Source organism: Polistes canadensis, unplaced genomic scaffold, assembly GCF_001313835.1.
Source record: "Polistes canadensis isolate GaletaPanama2010 unplaced genomic scaffold, ASM131383v1 scaffold_416, whole genome shotgun sequence".
NCBI lineage: Eukaryota > Metazoa > Arthropoda > Insecta > Hymenoptera > Vespidae > Polistes > Polistes canadensis.
This window is the reverse complement of record NW_014569963.1, coordinates 28990-49009: the sequence shown is the minus strand read 5'-3', so window position 1 is coordinate 49009 and position 20020 is coordinate 28990. Positions and strand designations below refer to the sequence as shown.

At 30.3% G+C, this 20020-nt stretch overlaps 2 protein-coding genes across 4 annotated transcripts in view; one reads left to right on the top strand and one right to left on the bottom strand.

The window, feature by feature from the left end:
- LOC106792384 (elongation of very long chain fatty acids protein AAEL008004-like) overlaps positions 1-9833 on the top strand; it is a 28922-nt gene extending 19089 nt beyond the window's left edge. For both annotated transcript variants that reach the window (XM_014758786.1, XM_014758785.1), the window contains exons 2-6: positions 7595-7708; positions 7933-8204; positions 8293-8476; positions 8650-8765; positions 8867-9833. In XM_014758786.1, the coding sequence (XP_014614272.1) occupies positions 7609-7708; positions 7933-8204; positions 8293-8476; positions 8650-8765; positions 8867-9187 (993 nt within the window). In that variant the 5' untranslated portion in view covers positions 7595-7608 and the 3' untranslated portion in view covers positions 9188-9833. The remainder of the gene's footprint in view (positions 1-7594; positions 7709-7932; positions 8205-8292; positions 8477-8649; positions 8766-8866) is intronic.
- Positions 9834-12141: 2308 nt separating this feature from the next.
- LOC106792383 (serine/threonine-protein kinase SIK3-like) lies at positions 12142-19857 on the bottom strand. Of its 2 annotated transcripts, XM_014758783.1 has the most exons (13): positions 19680-19857; positions 18503-18799; positions 18257-18427; positions 18053-18176; positions 17843-17963; positions 17518-17761; positions 17097-17418; positions 16862-16995; positions 16601-16763; positions 15839-15976; positions 15306-15524; positions 15030-15226; positions 12142-14773 (listed from the first exon to the last, which is right to left on the bottom strand). In XM_014758783.1, exons 1-13 carry the CDS (start codon positions 19830-19832, stop codon positions 14267-14269), a joined length of 2790 nt encoding a protein of 929 aa, XP_014614269.1. In that variant the 5' UTR covers positions 19833-19857; the 3' UTR covers positions 12142-14266. The 2 variants fall into 2 exon arrangements, with proteins under 2 accessions (XP_014614269.1, XP_014614270.1); XM_014758784.1 differs by lacking the exon at positions 15839-15976.
- Positions 19858-20020: the final 163 nt, after the last annotated feature.

The following is a 20020-nucleotide window of genomic DNA, read 5'->3' as shown; positions in this document are numbered from 1 at the left end:
AATGACTTTTCACATACATGCTGAACCTTGACTTTTTACGACATTATTATTTCTCTATCTCTTTTATCGTACGATCTTATTTATTTTCATTTCAGTCAAAGAATATTGTACATACTCCGACAAAAAAAACGACGACTACTAAGTATACTTGGGGATAGAAAACTATGAAATTCATGAATATATATGTTATCATCCAATTATTTGTTTATTTGTTTATTCAAACATTGACGGGAATTATTATCCATTGTTACATAATCACAGAATTAAAATATTGAAAGATATAAATATAATATACTGATAATATTTAAATAATATAAATATTTTTTGTTTGTTTGAGTAGAAACATTCGCTGGAATAAATTTATACAGTGTTTTAAGTTTAAATTTTTAATTTTTTAATTTTGTAATTATAAGCTGCTTTGAAGTTTATATATATATTATTAATTTGTTGTTAATTTATATAACTGCAACAAAAAGTAAGCAATATGTTGTAACGAGTTGCAACATTCGTTTAAATACTAATAATAATAGTAATTATTGTATATATATATATATATATGAGCTTGTACAATATCACTCGTAAAAGTCTTCTTTTCTTGCATTCAAAATGTCCGACCTATTTAAACTTTTATTTCTAAATTCTAATTCTTGCGATATGTTTCATTAAATGAAACAAAACAAAACAAAAAATAAAGAAATGAAATGAAAGGAAAAGAAGAGAAAGGAACAAAAAAAAAACAAAAGTGAGAAAAAATAAATAGAAGTACATCGTAGAGGTTAGGTTTGTTCGCCTTGACAGAAATTTCAAAACGTTTCGATGATCAGCCATTTTTCATTGCGTTTTGTCCGCAATTACCGTTTACCGTCCTAAGAATAAAATTCTGCAACCGGGATCCTCTCGGTATCGTAATAATCCATACGCAACATGGTTTATTACGAATCAATATAGTATTTGCTTAAGTATTTTACGCAATTATGAAGTCACAATTCATTAAACGTCGCGAAAAAGATATAAATTAATTTTATTATTTTATACATTGTTTTGTATTTTCTTCTTTTTCTAAAAAAAAATATCAATATCAATTATAATTAATTTCAAATAAAAACAAAGATCATAAGAAATGTTGCAAGGCTTACAATAGGATTTAAAAATTGACAAATGTTAATTTGTTAAAAGTTCATTGTTAAAGAAAATATGAAAAATATGTGAACACACGTTCGTGTTAAAATACGAAACGTTAAATTTATTTTTAATATCAATACGATTGTACTTATATCATTCTTATCGAATCGATGCTACTACAAGTTGTTTGAAATCGTGTAATTATTTCTTTTTGTCTTTTTTTTTCTTCATAGTTCGTTCGAATCGAATTATCATAGTAATTGTTCGCCGTAAAATATTGATTTCGTTTCCTGACTTGTCATATTTAAATTCGACGACTTTACATACAAATGTTTTGCGTCACATAAACACGCGTCGACATTCCTCTAGACTGTATTCATATATTGACTATTTAATATAAATTATATTTAATATATCTTTATACATTAGAGTACATTTTTTATTCTTCTATAACGTTTATATAATAGCATTCTTAGATTTTCGAAGCCGAACTAAATGCGATGTCTATTATTTTCTATGATTTAAAGATGAACAAAAAAAAGAAGGAAAAAAAACATAAAACGAATGTCATTCAAAATGAATATCTATTGAAATTATTTTACATTAGTTTTTGAATTCAACCTACGGATAGATAAGATTCAACCAAACGAACAAATTCGATGATTTACCTCGTGCAATATCTCAATTTCTCTTTTTAGCATCGCACTTCTAATAAATGCAACAAGTTTGTACCTTCGTTGCCTATTTTTTATTTTCTTTTTTCGTTTCTTCGTATTACGTTGTTTAACTCAAAGTTATTGAGTGATTTAGCAAATTTGCGAGCACAATAATATCGAAATAAACGATGTCGATGTCGCATTATTAATTACCAAAACAGTGCTATTGTTTAAAATAAATCAAAAAAATAAAAGAAACAACGCATATGCGTTCGCAACAGTTTCTATAATGTTTATCCAATAATAATGTTTAACTTCCGTTCTTGATATTTTCATTATTACAAAATATTACAATACATATATTGGCATCTATGGTGTTTATAATAAATGCGTATATGTGGATTCATGTAATATAAATAATGCGCGTGTGCGTTTAAATATTTATATAAAATCAAAATCAATTGACATTTGAAAAAAATAGTACAGAAGAATTCAGATAATAATTCATTGTGTTGGTCAAGTGTGTGTGTGTGTGTGTGTAAGAAATGAGGCAATAAAGAAACATTATGGAAGATTTTTAAAGTTTGCTAGGCACATGTGTGTGTGTGGCTGTGTGCGTAAATGTATGAGTCAAATGCGTGATCGATATTTATGACGATGTGAATTTTTGTTTATTTGTTTGTTTATACAGAAATGTATATATTAATCAATTTGCATACTTAAATGAAATATTCCGTATAAATTATCGATAAAATATCACCGTGTATAATGTAATGCGGGCCAATCGTCAATTTAAAAATATCCACGCGCAATGTGATTGTTTCTGAAACAAACTAGTATCATTTAACTAGAATCATGATGTAAATAGGTTAACATTCTTCGCGACGTTGAAATTTCATGCGTTCGTACATCATTTGATAAATGAAAAAGAATAAAACAATCTTTTGTTTCGATTAAAAAAATAATTTCCAAAGAAAAAAAAGAAAAGAAAAGGAAAGAAACAAAATAGCATACGCATTTGCTTTAGTTGTGTGTCCCTCTTATTTTTTACCCATCGTGTTAAACTATTCGTTTTTCATTTTTTTTTTTATAATTACGATCTTTGTACTATTGTAATCGTTGCTCGTGACATGTCAGAAGTAAAAAAACAATGCAATTGGTAAAGCGTGGGTGGGAGTGCATTCCTAATGGAAAGTTTTCGTATGAAATTTATTTTAAAAGGGGATTCTTTCGAATGAAAATTTAAAAAGAGACTTGTCAATTCATTTTTATAAAGAATCATTAAATTCGAAATCGTTTATTATTATTATTATTAAAAAAAGAAAAAAAAAACCCACAATTTGTAAAATAAAGTTTTAGGCTTATTCTAGAAATAAACATCTCGATTGGATTTCAAATTGTTTTGGCATAATAAATTAAACAAACAAAAATATATAAAATATGTATAAAAATAAGAATTTTATATATTTAATTTATGTTATTTTTTTTAAAATAATATATAACAAAGTTTGAATACAAAAAGTTGCGTTTACGTAAAAAATAATAAAAAGAAATAAAGCATAAATGTCACAAAGAAGAGAGACAGATTTTAATTTCCATTTAAATACGCCACATGTGTTTCTTTGCTTATACGTCATAGCAAATAGCTTTGTTTCTATTTTACAATTACAATTAGTAAAATGTTCGGAATCTATATCGAAATACTACATCGAAATTTTATATATATATATATATATATATATTAGGGTAAATCAAAAATTTGTGCGTTGAATTTTGCATTGAAACTTTACTTTGAAACTGCATAATCAGGAATTTGATTGTTTTTGTCAAATTTAATTTTAAAAAAATCTTTTTTACCGTCGTTCATCATTATTTTTACTTGGCGCATAATTAGAAAGGAAAAAATAGAAAAGAGAAAAAAGAAAACAAATGAAACGAAATGAAATGAAATCATATCAGACCGAAAGTTACGACGAATAATACCCCCCTACTCATTTTCAAGCAACAACTTTCAACGTTACATTGTAATATACCTGGCTGCCGTTAGTATAATACGTAAACTATACGAAAGTATATACGTCAAGAAAAGAAGGGGAGTAGTAGATGGTCGGGGAGGTGAGGGGACGGGGACGGGGAAAGGGGGGGAAGAGCATATGTTAGTTAAATCTAATCGCAGGTGATCTTACCACCACTTCTTCAATGTAACTCGATACAGTATAACAGGTCGCGTACGCGAACGCGTTTTTCGAGTACACTTTTGAAACGATCAAACAGTTAAACAGAAAATTCCGGTTCGTGCTAGTCGGATATAGTTTTTAATTTTTTTTTAAATCCTTTTTTTGTATTACAATTTTTTATTCTCCCCCACAGTCAAATTTTGTTATTTTCACTTGAATTAATTATATTTTAATGGTAACGATTCTTTTTAACGTCATAAAACATTAACATTAACAAGAAAGAAGATAAAAGGAAAATATTATTGAAATTAAGTAGAAAAAGAAAGAAAGATTATTGATTTAATTTCCAAGTAATTCTGGTTTCCTAAATATAAGCGTTTCTTTGGGGGATTTTATTTTATCTATCAACGTGTCCGGTTGACTTATACATTGACTCGTGCTACTTGATTCGTGTGGATTCATTGTCAATACATTTTTTCACGGTAAGATAATTAATAATCTATCTAGTATTTTATTTATTTTGCATTCGTTTTATTTCGTGCACATATATATATATATATATATAATAGATGAATAAAAATCATATTGTATATATATACATGTATACATACACACACACAATATATATTTTAATAATAATAATATATATATTTTAATGAAAACGTAAGAAGTTATACTTATTTAGCGTACCAAAACGAATATAACCTGAAAAATAACTTCAATTTTCCCGCGCATCGTAAATATCGACAACTTCGTGGTGTCAATTTTTCGGTCGCATCATTTTCCAAAACGCGCCAAAAGAAGTATAACTTCAATAATAATATATATATATATATATATATATACAATATGATATTTTTATTCATCTATTTTCCTACACTAGTTGTGTTTTTATTATTTAGGAAAATGAGATAATTTTTTTGTTATTTTTAATATTTCGTATTAATTTTAATCGAAAAATTACGAGTGTATATATATAGAAATAGTTTATTAATATATTAAATGATAACACACACACAATATTAGAAATAAAAATCCTTGTTTTCTAATAAATGGGGTGAACCTGTTTTCTCGAATAGATCAAACGAATAAATATATTTTTGCGGAAATGATTTGCGAAGGAACGAGTTGTTAGGCACGCGGAAATTCAGTAAGGTAGCATGTTACGTTACTCGTGCACCGAACCCAGTCTCATAATAACACTGTAATCCTTATTCCCAGATATTTAAAAGAAAACGAGAGAGAGAGAAAGAGAGAAAGGTGAGAGATAGTATTGGCTCGTTGGTACCTGCGTAACTATTGCGAATTGAAAGTCATTGAACGATGGAAGAAAAAGAAGAAGAAGAAGAAGAAGAAAAAAAGAAAGAGTATAATAACGTGCATTTGATAAAATTATCTGAAAAATATTTGATTAGTTAACAGGATCATTAATAGAATCAATTGTTTACGATAAACATAATGTCATGGAATGAGTTTGAAATTTGTGAAAGATAGGAATAAAGAAAGCGTAGAAAATGGGAAATCGGTGATATTATTGTGTCATCGCATGACCAACTCAGAACGGGATGGACTCGTTCCCCCATTCATTTTCCCCATAATAGTGACCAGTCTTTCGTATGTTTCCTTAATAATTAGTTTAGGTATGTGTTCTTAAAGAAAATTCTATTTAATGTGTTGTATATTACATAACTGCATAAGTATGTATATACATATAAATATTTACATACTATATATTATATATTAAAAATAATAAACAAAAAATATAATAAAATATACACTTATGTAGTTATGTAATATTCTTGAAAATCATTAGTTTTAGGTAATAATACAATTCTTTTTATATGCAACGTTCTGTTAATTATGCTGTTCTAATTTCAATTTCATGTCTAACTATACTTGTCTCAATCTAATTAAAGCAATTAAAAAATTGCCTGCGACATCGTCTGATACTAATAAATAAGAAAAATAAAATGAAATATGAAAATCATGGGTGAAATACGTGATAAATTGATCGAACAAAACATAAACAACAAATGCACGTTCTGAAAACGATTCAAGATTTGCTTCTATAAGTTTAACATATCATATGTAAATAATGCAATTAAATATTACAACTTTAAACACTTAACGTTAATCAAATCGTTAAATGATTGAACTTGCTACTACGTGAACTTGTCGTTGATTATGATACGCATAATCATAAATTAAATCGTAAAAAGAGAAGAGGTTAATAAACCTTTTATGCAATTTTTCATTTGAAATTTGTAAAGTCACGTAGATCGTAAATACGTCAGTCTGTTGCAAATCTTATTACAACATTATACGTGTTTAAATAATTCATATGTAAAAGAAGCTAAACGGAAATAATAATAATAATAATAATATTAAAAGAAAAAGAATTCTCTATTCAATTTGAATTGCAAGTGAGGAATACCAAAGGGACAAAGTTATTTCTTTTTAACAAGAGTAAAAAAATAAAATCAAATAAAAAAGAAGAGTGATCTGTTGTAAGCGGAAAGAGACACACACACAATGATGGTGTCAGTGAACTCATGCACTGATGCATTTTTTTTAACATATATTTACATGACTTACTTGCAAACCAACATATTCTTATCCTAGAGTAACAATTAACATAGAAAATAGTAACCACGCTTAAAAAAGAAGAGATTACACACCGGCATAATAATCGAATTGTTGGCCCACATTATCGAATTCTTTTACTACAAATCATTATCTGTTTTCATTCATGTTTTTAACTCATGCTCCCCTTTTCGATAAATTCATGTTATTCCCGTGATTTATTTTGTTGAAGTTATACTTCTTTTGACGCGTTTTTGAAAAGTGAAGTTAGATGCGACCGAAAAATTCGACACCACGAAGTTGTCGATATTTACGATGCGCGCGCAAATTCAAGTTATTTTTCAGGTTATATTCGTTTTGGTACGCTAAAAAAGTACAACTTGATGTACACACATCAGTTTTTTTGTGTAAAATTTACTTTGGAAATATTGATTATAAAAAAAAAAAGGGAAAAGAAAAAAAAACGCACGAACTTTTGTTTGAAAGTTCTTGTTTTTAATTTGAAAATGTTATCGTCGCGGTTCGTTGCTGGATCCTCTTTCCCTATTATACATATATGACAGAAACAGGAAAAATCGTGCGTTTGAAATGGTGCAGCAATGCAGCCAATGCAGCAATGCACGTCGTCGCAACATCGTCGTCACAACATCATCGTCACGTTTGATTGCAAACGGACGAGTTTCTTTCCCGGAAAACGGTTATTTCTTCTTTCTTGAACTTTCGTAAAAAGAAAAAACGTTTCTCTCTCTCTCTCTCTCTCTCTCTCTCTCTCTTTTTCTCTTCTACTTGGCGAATTCGATGCGATTAGAAACGAGTAGGTTATACGGCCAAACCAATCATCATCATCATCTCACCTATGCTAAATGCAAACCGCTAGGTCAGGATCGACAAAAGTACTTTAACGATATTTCTCGATAAAACCACCACCTGTTGCTGTAATCGACGAAAAATTTGATGAAGATCAAATATGCGTCACCCATCTTTTTAAAACGATAACATTATTATTATTATTATTATTATTATTATTATTATTATTATTATTTTATTAATTTCCAGTTAAAATCATCCAAATGAATATCACCGAGGCAGCACCACCGATCGACAAAATGGCCAACATTTACGACAACTCGTTCATCCGAATGTGGCACTTCATTTTTTACGATTTAGCGGGTAAGGGTTTGAGGAAATAGTAAAAGAGGAGGTGGTAGGAAAAATGTACAAATTCGTGCGTTTATTATTTTAAAACTTTACTTTGTAATTGCATAATGGGATTCGTTTGTTGTTGTTGTAAAGTATAATTTGGAAATATTAATAAATAAAAAAACATGCACGAACTTTTGGTACATCCTAATATGAATATAAATGTTGAAATTATATCATATGTTAAATCGTAGATCCACGAACACGTGATTGGTCCCTCGTGTCTTCACCCGTGCCAGGACTCAGTATTCTAATTGGTTACCATTACTTCATTCGGTCCTGGGGCCCCAAATATATGGAACATCGGAAACCCTTCCAAATGAAAAATATTCTAGTCATTTATAATTTTATGCAAGTCCTCTTGAGCATTTGGATATTTAATGAAGCACTGGACGCTGCCTGGTTAAGAAATTACAGCTTCAAATGCGAGCCTGTTGATTTTTCGAATACACCGGAAGCGATAAGAGTACGTTGTTAATCGTTTAAATTATCTTAACGATTTTACGTTTGTCTATGAAAGAAAATCTAATAATTTCATTGAATTATTTGTACAGGTCGCTAAAGGCGTTTATATTTATTTTATCGCTAAAATTACGGAACTTCTCGACACGGTCTTTTTTGTTTTACGAAAGAAAGAGAAACAGGTAACGTTTCTCCACGTTTATCATCATACCGTGATGCCAATGATCGCTTGGGGTGCAGTAACATATTATCCAGGAGGTCATGGTACCTTCATAGGTAGGTATACTTATTTAATGTTACATTCAAATAATAAGAACACAACAAAAAAATACGAAAAAATGACGTATATATGTAACATTAAAATTCGTACAAAATAATAATAATAATAATAATGAACATTCGTAAGATAAGCAACTTGCAATCATATTAATTGATCCACATATTCCAAGGTCTCATCAATAGCTTCGTTCACATCGTGATGTACACGTATTATTTACTAGCCGTATTACTGCCGCAATATCAAAAATATTTATGGTGGAAAAAATACATAACTACGTTGCAAATGGTGAGTAACAATAATGATTATATATATATATATTATGATTAAACAGAAATAATAATAATAATAATTGATAAATGATAATAAAATAATAACACAATTCACAGGGACAATTCTGCTTGACGTTTTTGCACAATTTTCAATTGCTCATATACGATTGCGGTTATCCAAGGTGGACCGTCGTTTTTACTCTTCCAAATATAATATTCTTCTACTTCCTTTTTTCTGACTTTTACAAAATGGCCTACGGAACTAGTGATAAAAAGAAATTAAGTGTGACGACGACGACGACAACGTTGGCCAACGGAAAGATCGAATCTAACGATACGAAGAAATTAAATGGAAACGTCAACGATTACGAAGACACATTGAACGTTTCTTCCAACGGAAAGATCAAAATCCTCGACAAAGGAGACAAAGAAAATTAATTATTTTCGGATAGATATCTCGTTATCGATGATTCTTACGAATTCAAAAACGAAAAACATTCAAACCATATTGGAAAAAGAATCTTTGCTCCGTTTAATCGGGAAAGTAAGCCCCACATTTCTTCGTGCCAAATCGCAATTAAAACAACAACGAGAACAATCCGAAAAAATAAGTCAATTCTTAAGGATATTCTCATCTTACAAATGCGTACTCGATGAACGTTGAAAAACAAAAAAAAAGATACGAAAACTTGCCCAGTTTTCGGATTAGATTTAATGATAACAATTTTCGATTAAGTTAACAAAAAAACTGCGATGGCACGTCTAAGGCAACGAGAGAAATGATATTCCCCTTCTTTCTTTCTTTCTTTCTTTTCCTTTTTTATACAAGAAAAAGAACATTCGAAAAAGAACCTTCCCCCCTTATTTTTTTTTCTTCATCATTCTTGCATTTCAACGATATGAAAAAATGTCATTTGCTGTTGCAAGAGAAAACGATCGAAAGTTTAAAACGAGTAAATCATGTTTCTTGATAAATGTAATAGCAATCAACCAATATACCGGATGAAACCTTCTTTTTTCTTTTTTTTTTGTTTTCCCATGTGCCATAATATAATATCGACCTAATTATATTATAAATCATATAATAATTCTTTCTATCGTTTTCTCTGGCATCATCATCATCATCATCATCATCATCATCATCATCATCATCATTATCATCGTCACCGTCATCATATTTTATCGCGAAATTTGTTCGTGCATCTATTGTGTGCGTTTATCAAATCTCGTTCGTTTTTTAGATTATAGATTTTTACGATAATAAGAAAATTCTGTAAGATTTTGTTTATTTCAATCTTACACAGATTACTCTGACAGATAAATAATCTACTTACGTATTAGAATACGTACGTACGGCCTTTACCATTAGAAACTTTCCCCATTTCACCTTTCTTACGTCACGCGCGCGCGGGCAACGAGTCTTTTTTTATTCTTTTTCATTTTCTTTTTTTTTTTTCTTTTTTTTTTTCTTTTTTATTATTATTATACAGTATAGCACTTTCAATGTTAACTTCCTATAACGTAACGTTTAGGTATAGACAAGTCGGAATCTCTGTCTGTATCGAACACTATTCATGCATGCACTACACCATAACATATATACACATAGATATTGTATACTCACCGCTGCTGCTGCTCACAGGCTCATACACTTTCCTCTACTTTCTTTTCGCAAAATAAAAGAAAAATAATTTTTTTTCGTAATATAAGAACATTTTCTTCCGGAATCAGTCTGTTAGTCCAGAACAGAAAAGTTAGAACAGAAATATTTGATGACGTACCAGTTATCCAAGATTCACGCACGATTCTTGCATAATAAAATAAATGGTAGAATAATAATATTAGTAGTAGTAATAATAATAATAATAATAATAATAATAATAGTAGTAATGATGATAATAATGATAATAATAATAATAATAATAATCCCAAAATGCGTATATCATACTTTATATCTATTATTAGTATATTTAAAAATCACAGTCTTAGTTGAAGAATTGACAACAGAAAATACTATCTTGTAACCTATTCGTATAGTAATATTTATAATGTACATTACAAATGATTCTCCTCTCGCATGATATCTTTCGCAAATATGTATATATATATATATATATATATACTCATATAAATATGTACGTATTTATACGTATGTAATATTTATATACGTATATAAAGCAACATTCATATTATATATACAACAAGATTTGTTCTGTTTTCACATCAGCATCTCGCGAATTTCCATATACATACATGCATATTATAAATACAATAAAACACTGTTTAAAAAGGAATAATCGATAGAGCTAAATCAAATTCATTAATAATATATGTAGGAGAAAAATTCAGATACATCCTTATATCGATAGTGACTATAAAACAAAAAAAAAACCAAAGACGATAATTTAAAATACGAAAGTACTCTTTTGACAAACAAGCTAAAAAGTGTTACAATGATATATTACTTTCGAATAGAGCCTGTATACGCAATGTAATCTACATAAATGTCTCTATCTTTTTATTTCTCTCTTCTTTTTTTTTTTTTCTCTTTCTTTTTTTTTGTTTCCGTATCGCACGTCAATTATACAAAATATGAACAAACCAACTTTTTCCAATATCATATTATGCACTAAATAAATTCTATGTCAAATGAAAATTATGGTTTTGTCTAATCGTTTGTTTGTTTTCTTTGCTTTTTCTTTTCTTTATTATTATTATTTTTTTCTTTTATATATATATATCGGTTTTTTTCCCCCAAAGGAAGACTGTCAAATTAAATTTTCGAATCTTCGTAACTTCCATGATCATTGAGATCAAAATGATCAAATAGATAGATGTTTATTTTATGCCAGTGACCATTAGACACTACGGATCTTTAGAAGTATCCATATTTAATTATTTACAAATGATCATAGTTGACCAGAAAATCGACAAATTTCAATATAAAAATACGCTGTCACATGTGCACGATACATGTAGTATATATATACACATATATAAATATATAATATGTATATATATTATTCGTGCATATGTCCGTCAAATGAAATATGCAAAAAAAAAAAAAACAATCTATGCGTAATGCAGAAAGTGATGAATAAAAGTGACATTTGAAAAGAAGTATATACATACATACATACATCATACATACATACATACATACATACATACATACATCTAAATACGTATATACGATACGGACCTGATGAACTTTTCTTCGAGTTTAATATCTTAATCCTTTGTTGCATAAACATCTGCAGTAATGCAGTATGACAATAATGCATAATAAAAGAGAGACAATCGTTTCGAAAATCAAACGATCATTTTTGAACGATTGACATGAATCGTTTACGATGACACTTTTTTTCTGAAGTAATATTTTCTTCTTTTGCAATTTGTTCATTTTTTTAATGTTAAATCTTTTGCAATGACAAAACCATATCTACTTTTCTCAATAGGTATTCTTTCCGTCTGTTCTTTTTTCTCACGAAACTGTTCGTTCCTTTTTATTACAATCATCAAATTACGTCAACCTGCAGATTACTTGTCTGTAAAAACTTAAATATCTGCTCCGTTTTTATCAGAAAAGATGTATCGAATCGAATAAATAATCATGTGTATTCAAAAGAGAAATGCCTCACCATGCTTCCAAATATAAAAACTAAACTAGTTGTAAAAAAAAAAAGAAAAGAAGAAAATAATTCTTTACGTACATATCGCAACTAGTCAAGCAAATAAGCATCTCTTCTAATACGCTTTAGACCGATTAGGATGATGAGCCAATTGTTAAAGTGTTTTTAAAATCGTATCATCGAATATTCTCCGAGCATTGATGCAACAAATTTTTCTATGTATGTATATATCCATGATTAATAAAAAAAAAACTATATCTTCTCCGTTATATATTTCCTTTTTCTTTTTTTTTTTTTTTTTTTTTTTTTTTTTTTCTTTTTTTTTTTTTTGCATTTTTCTTTCTTCCAAGTCTGTGCGTTCTTCTTTTCCCACTTGTCGCTATCGTTTCTTCGTTTCTTCCAACGACTAATGCCTGTATATCACGGGAAATCGATCTTTGGACTTAAATAATTTAAATAATTCTATTCTTTCGGTATTCTCTAGTGTGTGACAATGTACAGCCTTTTTTTGCATTTATATACGCTAACATGTAACTAAGAGTATGTTATCCCTCAAACTTTCTATTTTCACCCATTCTCCTCTTCCTTCTTCTCCCTCTTTCCTGGATACATAAAAGATTTACATATAAACGCTGAAATGAAGGAAGAGAATACGCATTCTCGGTAAAAATACAAACATGTCCTTAATGAGCGCTTAATCAATTTCTCATATAAATCGTTGCAATCTAATCCTCCATCATATTGCATAGCGTGACTTCTTTTTTTGTATATCCTAAAAAAAGAACAAAGAAAAAAAAAAGAAAAAAAGAGAAAAACACTCATAACTCAGTCTGTATGGATCTCAAACCGTAAAAAGATACGTTTGCACGGATTTAAACAAAATTTACAATAATTGCACTTGCCTACGAGACTATATATGTAGTTTACGTGTAAATGACAGAACAATGTATGTCTCCCCGAAAGGTACAATACGTCGAAGGACCAATACTTTTTTTTCTTTTTTTTTTTCAACGATATCTCTGTAACTTGAAGTTAATATCAATCATTGATATTAAAAGAAGTAGTTAGTTATTCGTTCCAATGAGCGACGCATAAGGAAGAGCTTCGTTATACAAATTTTCATTGATATGAGAATAATCGAAAAGAGTATTAAAACTAACAGCATAATATGTTGACATTTCTAATTTTCTTTTTTTCTTCCTTTTTCTTAGCTATCAAATGGCTTGGCTCTTTTTTACTCTTGTTTTTCATTTGTTTTCTTTTCCTTTCTTTTTTTTTTTTTTCTTATTCTTTTATGTTTCAACTAAAAAAAGGGATCACTACTTTTTACAAAATTGGCGCAGTAAATTATACATTAACTACCTATACATTTTCAACATTGATTGATACATTCTACAAAAAGGAATGGTGTGATGTACATACATATCAACGATTAGACTTTCATTGATACTCCTTTATATCTTATAAACTCGCCTAATACTCAGATTTTCTAGAAATAACGTGATATACAAAAAAAAAAAAAAAAAAAAAAAGAAATGGTTTCGAACGGTGTGTACATATATACGTATGATATAACGGTATGATCCTTTAAAATAAGTTTGACCTTCGACGCATCATTCTAAAATTCCATACTATGTACAAATTAATGATATTAGACGTAACCACAAAGTTCCACGTCAAAGAAGAAACGATGAAAAAAAAACAAAAAAATATAATAAGCGTTAGACGTACAAATGTTATAATATAAGCTGCAACGATAGTTGTCGAATATCGTTGGCTTATATGCAGCATGCACGCGCAATACTGTATGGAGTGGTGTATCTGGCACCAGGAATGTATTATAATACATAAAAAAAAGCGTCAACACGATATGGGCTGGTTGTCGTCAAACAGTGATGCAGGAAATTAACTGCTCACAAAGCTGACTGTACTGCAATTGGTCCCCGCTAATTCTCCGCATTTTAATCCCCTTAACTTCTCTTTCCTCCGATTCGCACACTCTAAGTTCAATTTGTACACCACCGGGATATTCTAAACTTAATCCTCCACCTTCGACCTCTTCTCTCGAAAAGATAAAACCTTTTGGCGGAGCTCTCGCATCAATGATCTCTTTAACACGACCCAATATAGTTTCAGAATTTAATCTACTTGATTCATCCGATAGAGTGACCTCCACTTCGGTGGGTATTGCTGTATTTAGTGGCCTACCAATACCACGCGTTATACTAGGTCTCGAAGGATCGCATGGTTCTGAAATAATAAAACTCGGTAAAGTGGTATAATGGGGCAATGCGTCCTCGAGCGAATCTGGCGATGGAGACGGAGACGGTGAACAATTGATTAACGTCACTTGCCCTCCAAGAACGTCTGTCACTGAAATTTGTGGCGGTACCTATAACAAATTTCGAACACTGCTTCGCAGAACGCACACAACTTTGAGGGGGGGTTTCTTTTTTTTCTTTTTATCTTTTCTTTTTTACTTTTTCTTATCTATCAACTCTTATAAACTTTTACACAAAAATAACATATAAATATAATATTACTTATTTCTTTTACTATTTTACTCCTTTTCAAATATAACATTCTAATTTCTTATTTATCGATAGAATCATGCAATGAATTTGTATGATTATTTCCAAACTACTTACTCTTGGTATTTCTACAGGATGCTCTTCTTGAATCATATCCAAAGCAGGACTATTGCTAGGCGAATAACTGACAGGTGTTGTAGCCGGTGATCTATGATGTCTTAAGGGACTTAGATCTAATGGCGTGGCTGGTGATTGCGCAGGAGTACCGTGCACTATACTACCTTGTACGGGTGCAGTTGTCAAACCGCTTAAACCTATGAAATATATTACATTTAATATACATTATTTGAAATGAATTTTTCAATAATCGATATTATAAGTTATGTTATATACCTTGCGTTATGGCTGCTACACCTCTTTCGTGCACAGGAGACCCTGGTATACTGGCGGGACTATGCGAAGGAGATGCTAACCTCTGCAACTGTTGATACTCTTGTTGAAGTGCTTGTATCCCAGGACCTGGTGGACCTGATCCTTCCGATGCACGACGAACTGGCGAGTATCTTTCCGTTGCAACATGACTACTTGGTTCTTTATAGGAATCTCTACTTCCTATCAAACAATACAAGCAAACAATGTATACGAAATATTCTCCTTCATCCTTTTGTTCTTATAATTACATTTAATATACAGTTAAAAAATACAACAATACCACATATGTATGCAACGTGAAAACAAAAACAAGCAAGTGATTTTGTTTTTTTTTCTCATTGTCTATAAACAAATCTATCTATACATCGTTAAAATATACAGTCTATTTATAATAGTTTTACTACACATATCCATTGTTGCTGCAGCTATAAGGGAAGGGGGAGGAAAAAAAAACCATATAAAATCTAGAAATAAAACAAAAGTGCAAAAATTACCAGCACTAGCGTGATACAACGAAGTTTTCCTGTGATGTGGAAGTGTCGGGCCTCTAAGATGACTTGGTAATAGTCGTGACGGCAGGTAAGCTCTGTTCATCCTAGCTTCCACCTCCATTACCAGTTCCGGATTTATAACTACATGCATATTACCAACCAACGAGATGTGGCCGTGCAGTTGACACAACAAAAACAAACCATGCAAAATTAAAAAGAAATCAAATCAAATTGTCATCATAAATACTAAATTAAGAGAATAAAAAGAAAAACAAAACTTATAGAAAAAGAAAAAAAAACGAAAGAAAAGAAAGAAAAAAAAAGAAAAGATATCCTTTAAATGAATTAATATACATATAAAACATAATACAAAACGCTAGAAACTGGAAGGAATGGTCTAAGTATAACAAATTTTTCTCCCAGCTAATAATGTCGACACACTATGTAACGTATAACATAACATATAGAAAGCTATATGATAATAGCTCATAGATATTTGAAATACACACGTATATACATTATTTGTACCGTGGACCAATCGTTTTCACATTATTATGTACAATTGTAATTAGCGTATAAATCATTTATGTGTGTCACAATGAAAGCTTCGATGTATGAATAATTGTTCTATATGTCATAGACATTTGTCAGTATATATTATGTATATATACATGTATGCATGTGCTTTTGTGCATTTTCATACACCGTGCTATAATGCGCAACATGACGCAATACACAAATACAACTAATATTTAATTTGTTTACCAGGTCTTTGCATGACTGCGGTTAGTCCACTTCGTCGTCTTCTATCACTGGCACTATTTCCACTTGCACTACTGCTACCATTTCCATCTGCATTTCCACTAACACCGCTAGTAACTGTTGACGATTGTGTGCATTGTACCAATGAAGGACTACCAGGTTGTAACTATACAAAAATGTAAATTAAATTTATTAATTTAATAAACAAGACAAAGTTATATAAAAAGAGAACATTATTGAAAAATTAATATATATTCGTCTTACAGGCTGCAAGTGTTCACGACTACCAGGTTGACTCCATCCACCATTCTCTCCGCCACTAGAACCGCTACCGTGTTGTTGATAAAAAACATGAAGATTGGCTCCTCCATCAGAGGCTCTTCGTCCAAAACTTCCTGCTATATGAAGTAATAAAAATATAATTAGATAATATAATAGAGAAAAAATACAATAATTGTATGCTTCCAATTTATCAAGAAAAAAATAGAAATTAACTCACTAGCACCCATGACAGGTGGTGGTTTTAATAAATGTTGATCCTTGATTTGGAAATTCTGAGGTGGTTGATGTTGGACTAATGGAAGATTTAATGGTAAATTTGTATGTGGCAGCACTTGTGGATCGTTATTGAATTGCAAGATAGGAAGGGGTCGCAATGTAGGATATCCTGGAGTATAATTATAGGCATAAGGATATGACGTAGCAGGTTGATGCGTCGTGTCACCAGGTCCTACTGTATGCCTTCGAGTTGCGTGATAAGGTGTATCAGGTGATAATTGAAGACTGCTTCTCTCCTCACTTTCTGCTTCTGCTTCTCCGAACTATATCCAACAGATATACAAATCAAAATTTATAAAATATGCATAATTAAATAAAGAAAATATCATTTTAAGGGAATTTCTACCAATAGATATGCATACCTTTTCTAATTGATGTGCACCATCGGGCATATAATCGCCTGGAATATTTTGTATAGTAGGTAAAGCAGACATCGTGGGTTCCAATCGGTCGACTAGTAAATTATATATAGCTGACACATGATCGAACGCATTTCCTTGAATTGCTTTTAACAATGTGTCAGCACTAAGCCCAGGTAATCTAAGCATATTTTCTATAACTAATTGATTCAATTGTGGTGGAATAGTTGTTGTTTCAGGACTGCACCTGAAAGAGGACACATAAACACGTAAAATGTGAACATTTTATAAATAGAAACGATTTTTAAATATTAAAATCCATATATACCCTCCAGGTTCTGGTTCTGTTTGACCATCACCACCCATCCAAGAATGAATTAAAATTTGTGAAATACTCAAACGTCTTTCTGGTTCTACTACCAACATATGCCTAATTAATTTTTCGCATTCTGTAACAAGGAAAAAAAAATACAGTTTAATATAAATCATTATATTACTGAAATATATAATGAAATTAATTATACTATAAAGATAATACCTGCAGACATAAAAAAGGGGATTCTGAATTTTCCTGAGATCACAACAGAGCGTAATAACTGCATTGTAGGACCATCAAATGGTAATGCGCCACAAACTAATACATAAAGTACAACACCAAGACTCTGAAATAAAATGATTCGTATTAATTAGATTTTCACATTATAAAAATATAAAATCATTTCATTCTTTGAGTAAAACATACCCATACGTCAGCTCGTGGCCCATCATAATGTTTCCCTTCAAAAATTTCTGGAGCTGCATATGGGGGTGACCCGCACCAAGTATTCAAAGGTACACCTGGTGTGTATTCATTACTAAATCCAAAATCAGCAAGTTTTATATTATTGTCTGCATCAAGTAATAAATTCTCAGCCTGAAAAGATAAATGAATTATAGATTAGTGAAAAGCAGATCCATGTAAATGATTAAACGGATGAAATATTGTTACCTTAAGATCTCGATGAACTACTCTTTGTTGGTGTAGATAATGGACAGCAAGAACAATTTGACGAAATATTCTCCTGGCTTCTGGTTCTGGCATTCTTCCATTTCTTACAAGATGATCAAATATTTCTCCCCCCGGTGCATATTCTGTTACTAGATATATCATCTTCTCCGTTTCCATAACTTGATATAATCTGATAATGTGCGGATGCCTCAATCTTTTCATTATGTGTACTTCACGAAATATTTTTGCCAAGTTCTCTTCGTTCAATTTTGTTTTATCTATTATTTTTATAGCCACCTATAACAAACCCCGATAAACTTTAGAAATAATATTAGAATTATAAATAAAAATATAGATTTAAACAACAGCTGACAATGAAATAAAAATTTATTACTTAAATCAAGTAGACAGATTGGATACAATTCCTTTATCTGGAAGCATGTGTTTTAACTGTACCTTGATGATCCTTAAGAGCGATTATGGTTGTATGTCCTATATACAAAACGTAATGCGTGGGAATAAAAACTAATGCATCAATAAATGCATTACATACAGATATTAATTAGAGAAGAAACGTTTTTGTACAGTGTGATTATGAATTATGAATTATGTGTCTACCGATTAACAAATGATTACAAGATAGATAGAAATAATTAATCAGAGATACATAAACCATTTCGTTGATGAATATAATGTTCTGTATATAGATGATGTAATACAACAAATCCTGCCAAGTTAAAAAGACTTTAAAAAGACACCTTTACAAAGACCTTAAAGGTACTTAACTGGAATGTTCTATTATTTTTATCAATCTTACTATTAGTATAGAAATATCTATTAATTAATATTTTAATTAAACATGTTATTTATGTATTTTTTGTTGTTGTAAAAGTGTTAAAACGATATTACATATTATCATTGTTATGAGTTTGAAAAATTAACAGGAAAAACATATCTCTCTGTCGATGTAGTAGGGCTAGTTAATGGTAACAATCTAAAAAAATACTTTCGTACGCTTATAAATGTTTTCATACGAAAGGACAGCGTATTCTCGAGCATAGTAGACTTAATTATCGTTAACTCGACGAGAATTCATGCGTACAGTGTGTTATTCAAGCATATAACGACAAAATGATAGATTCCGTGCATCTAAGAAGACATTAATTGACGTTTTTACCTTTGATTTAGTTACTACATGGGTTGCCATTTTAACAACGGCAAAATTTCCCTTGCCGATTGTTTTCTCCAATTCGTAATAACCAACGCGAATAAGTTTGTTGACAGAAAATTGCTGCGAAACCTCATTGTGCGACGTCGTCGCGGATGCCATTTTTTAATCACTTGTCTCGCTTAACTCGTTGCCAATCACTTACTGATTAGTACACCCATATTCCTAACAGAGGCACTGCAATCGCCGATTAGGTCGCCATCTATCGAGATTATATGATAAAAAACGAACTAAACGTACTAACCTAAGGACTAATTGCTCTCTTAGATCGAATCGCATTATGCATTAAT

Bases quoted from the DNA above. Each gene is read 5' to 3' on its own strand.
- LOC106792383 (XM_014758783.1), bottom strand. From the start codon at position 19,832: ATGGCATCCGCGACGACGTCGCACAATGAGGTTTCGCAGCAATTTTCT. The intron at 15,977-16,600 runs GTAAACAAATTA...ATATGCATGTAG, and splicing joins CGCAGTCATGCAAAGACCTG to TTATAAATCCGGAACTGGTA. The intron at 15,227-15,305 runs GTATATAACATA...TATATTTCATAG, and splicing joins TGTAGCAGCCATAACGCAAG to GTTTAAGCGGTTTGACAACT.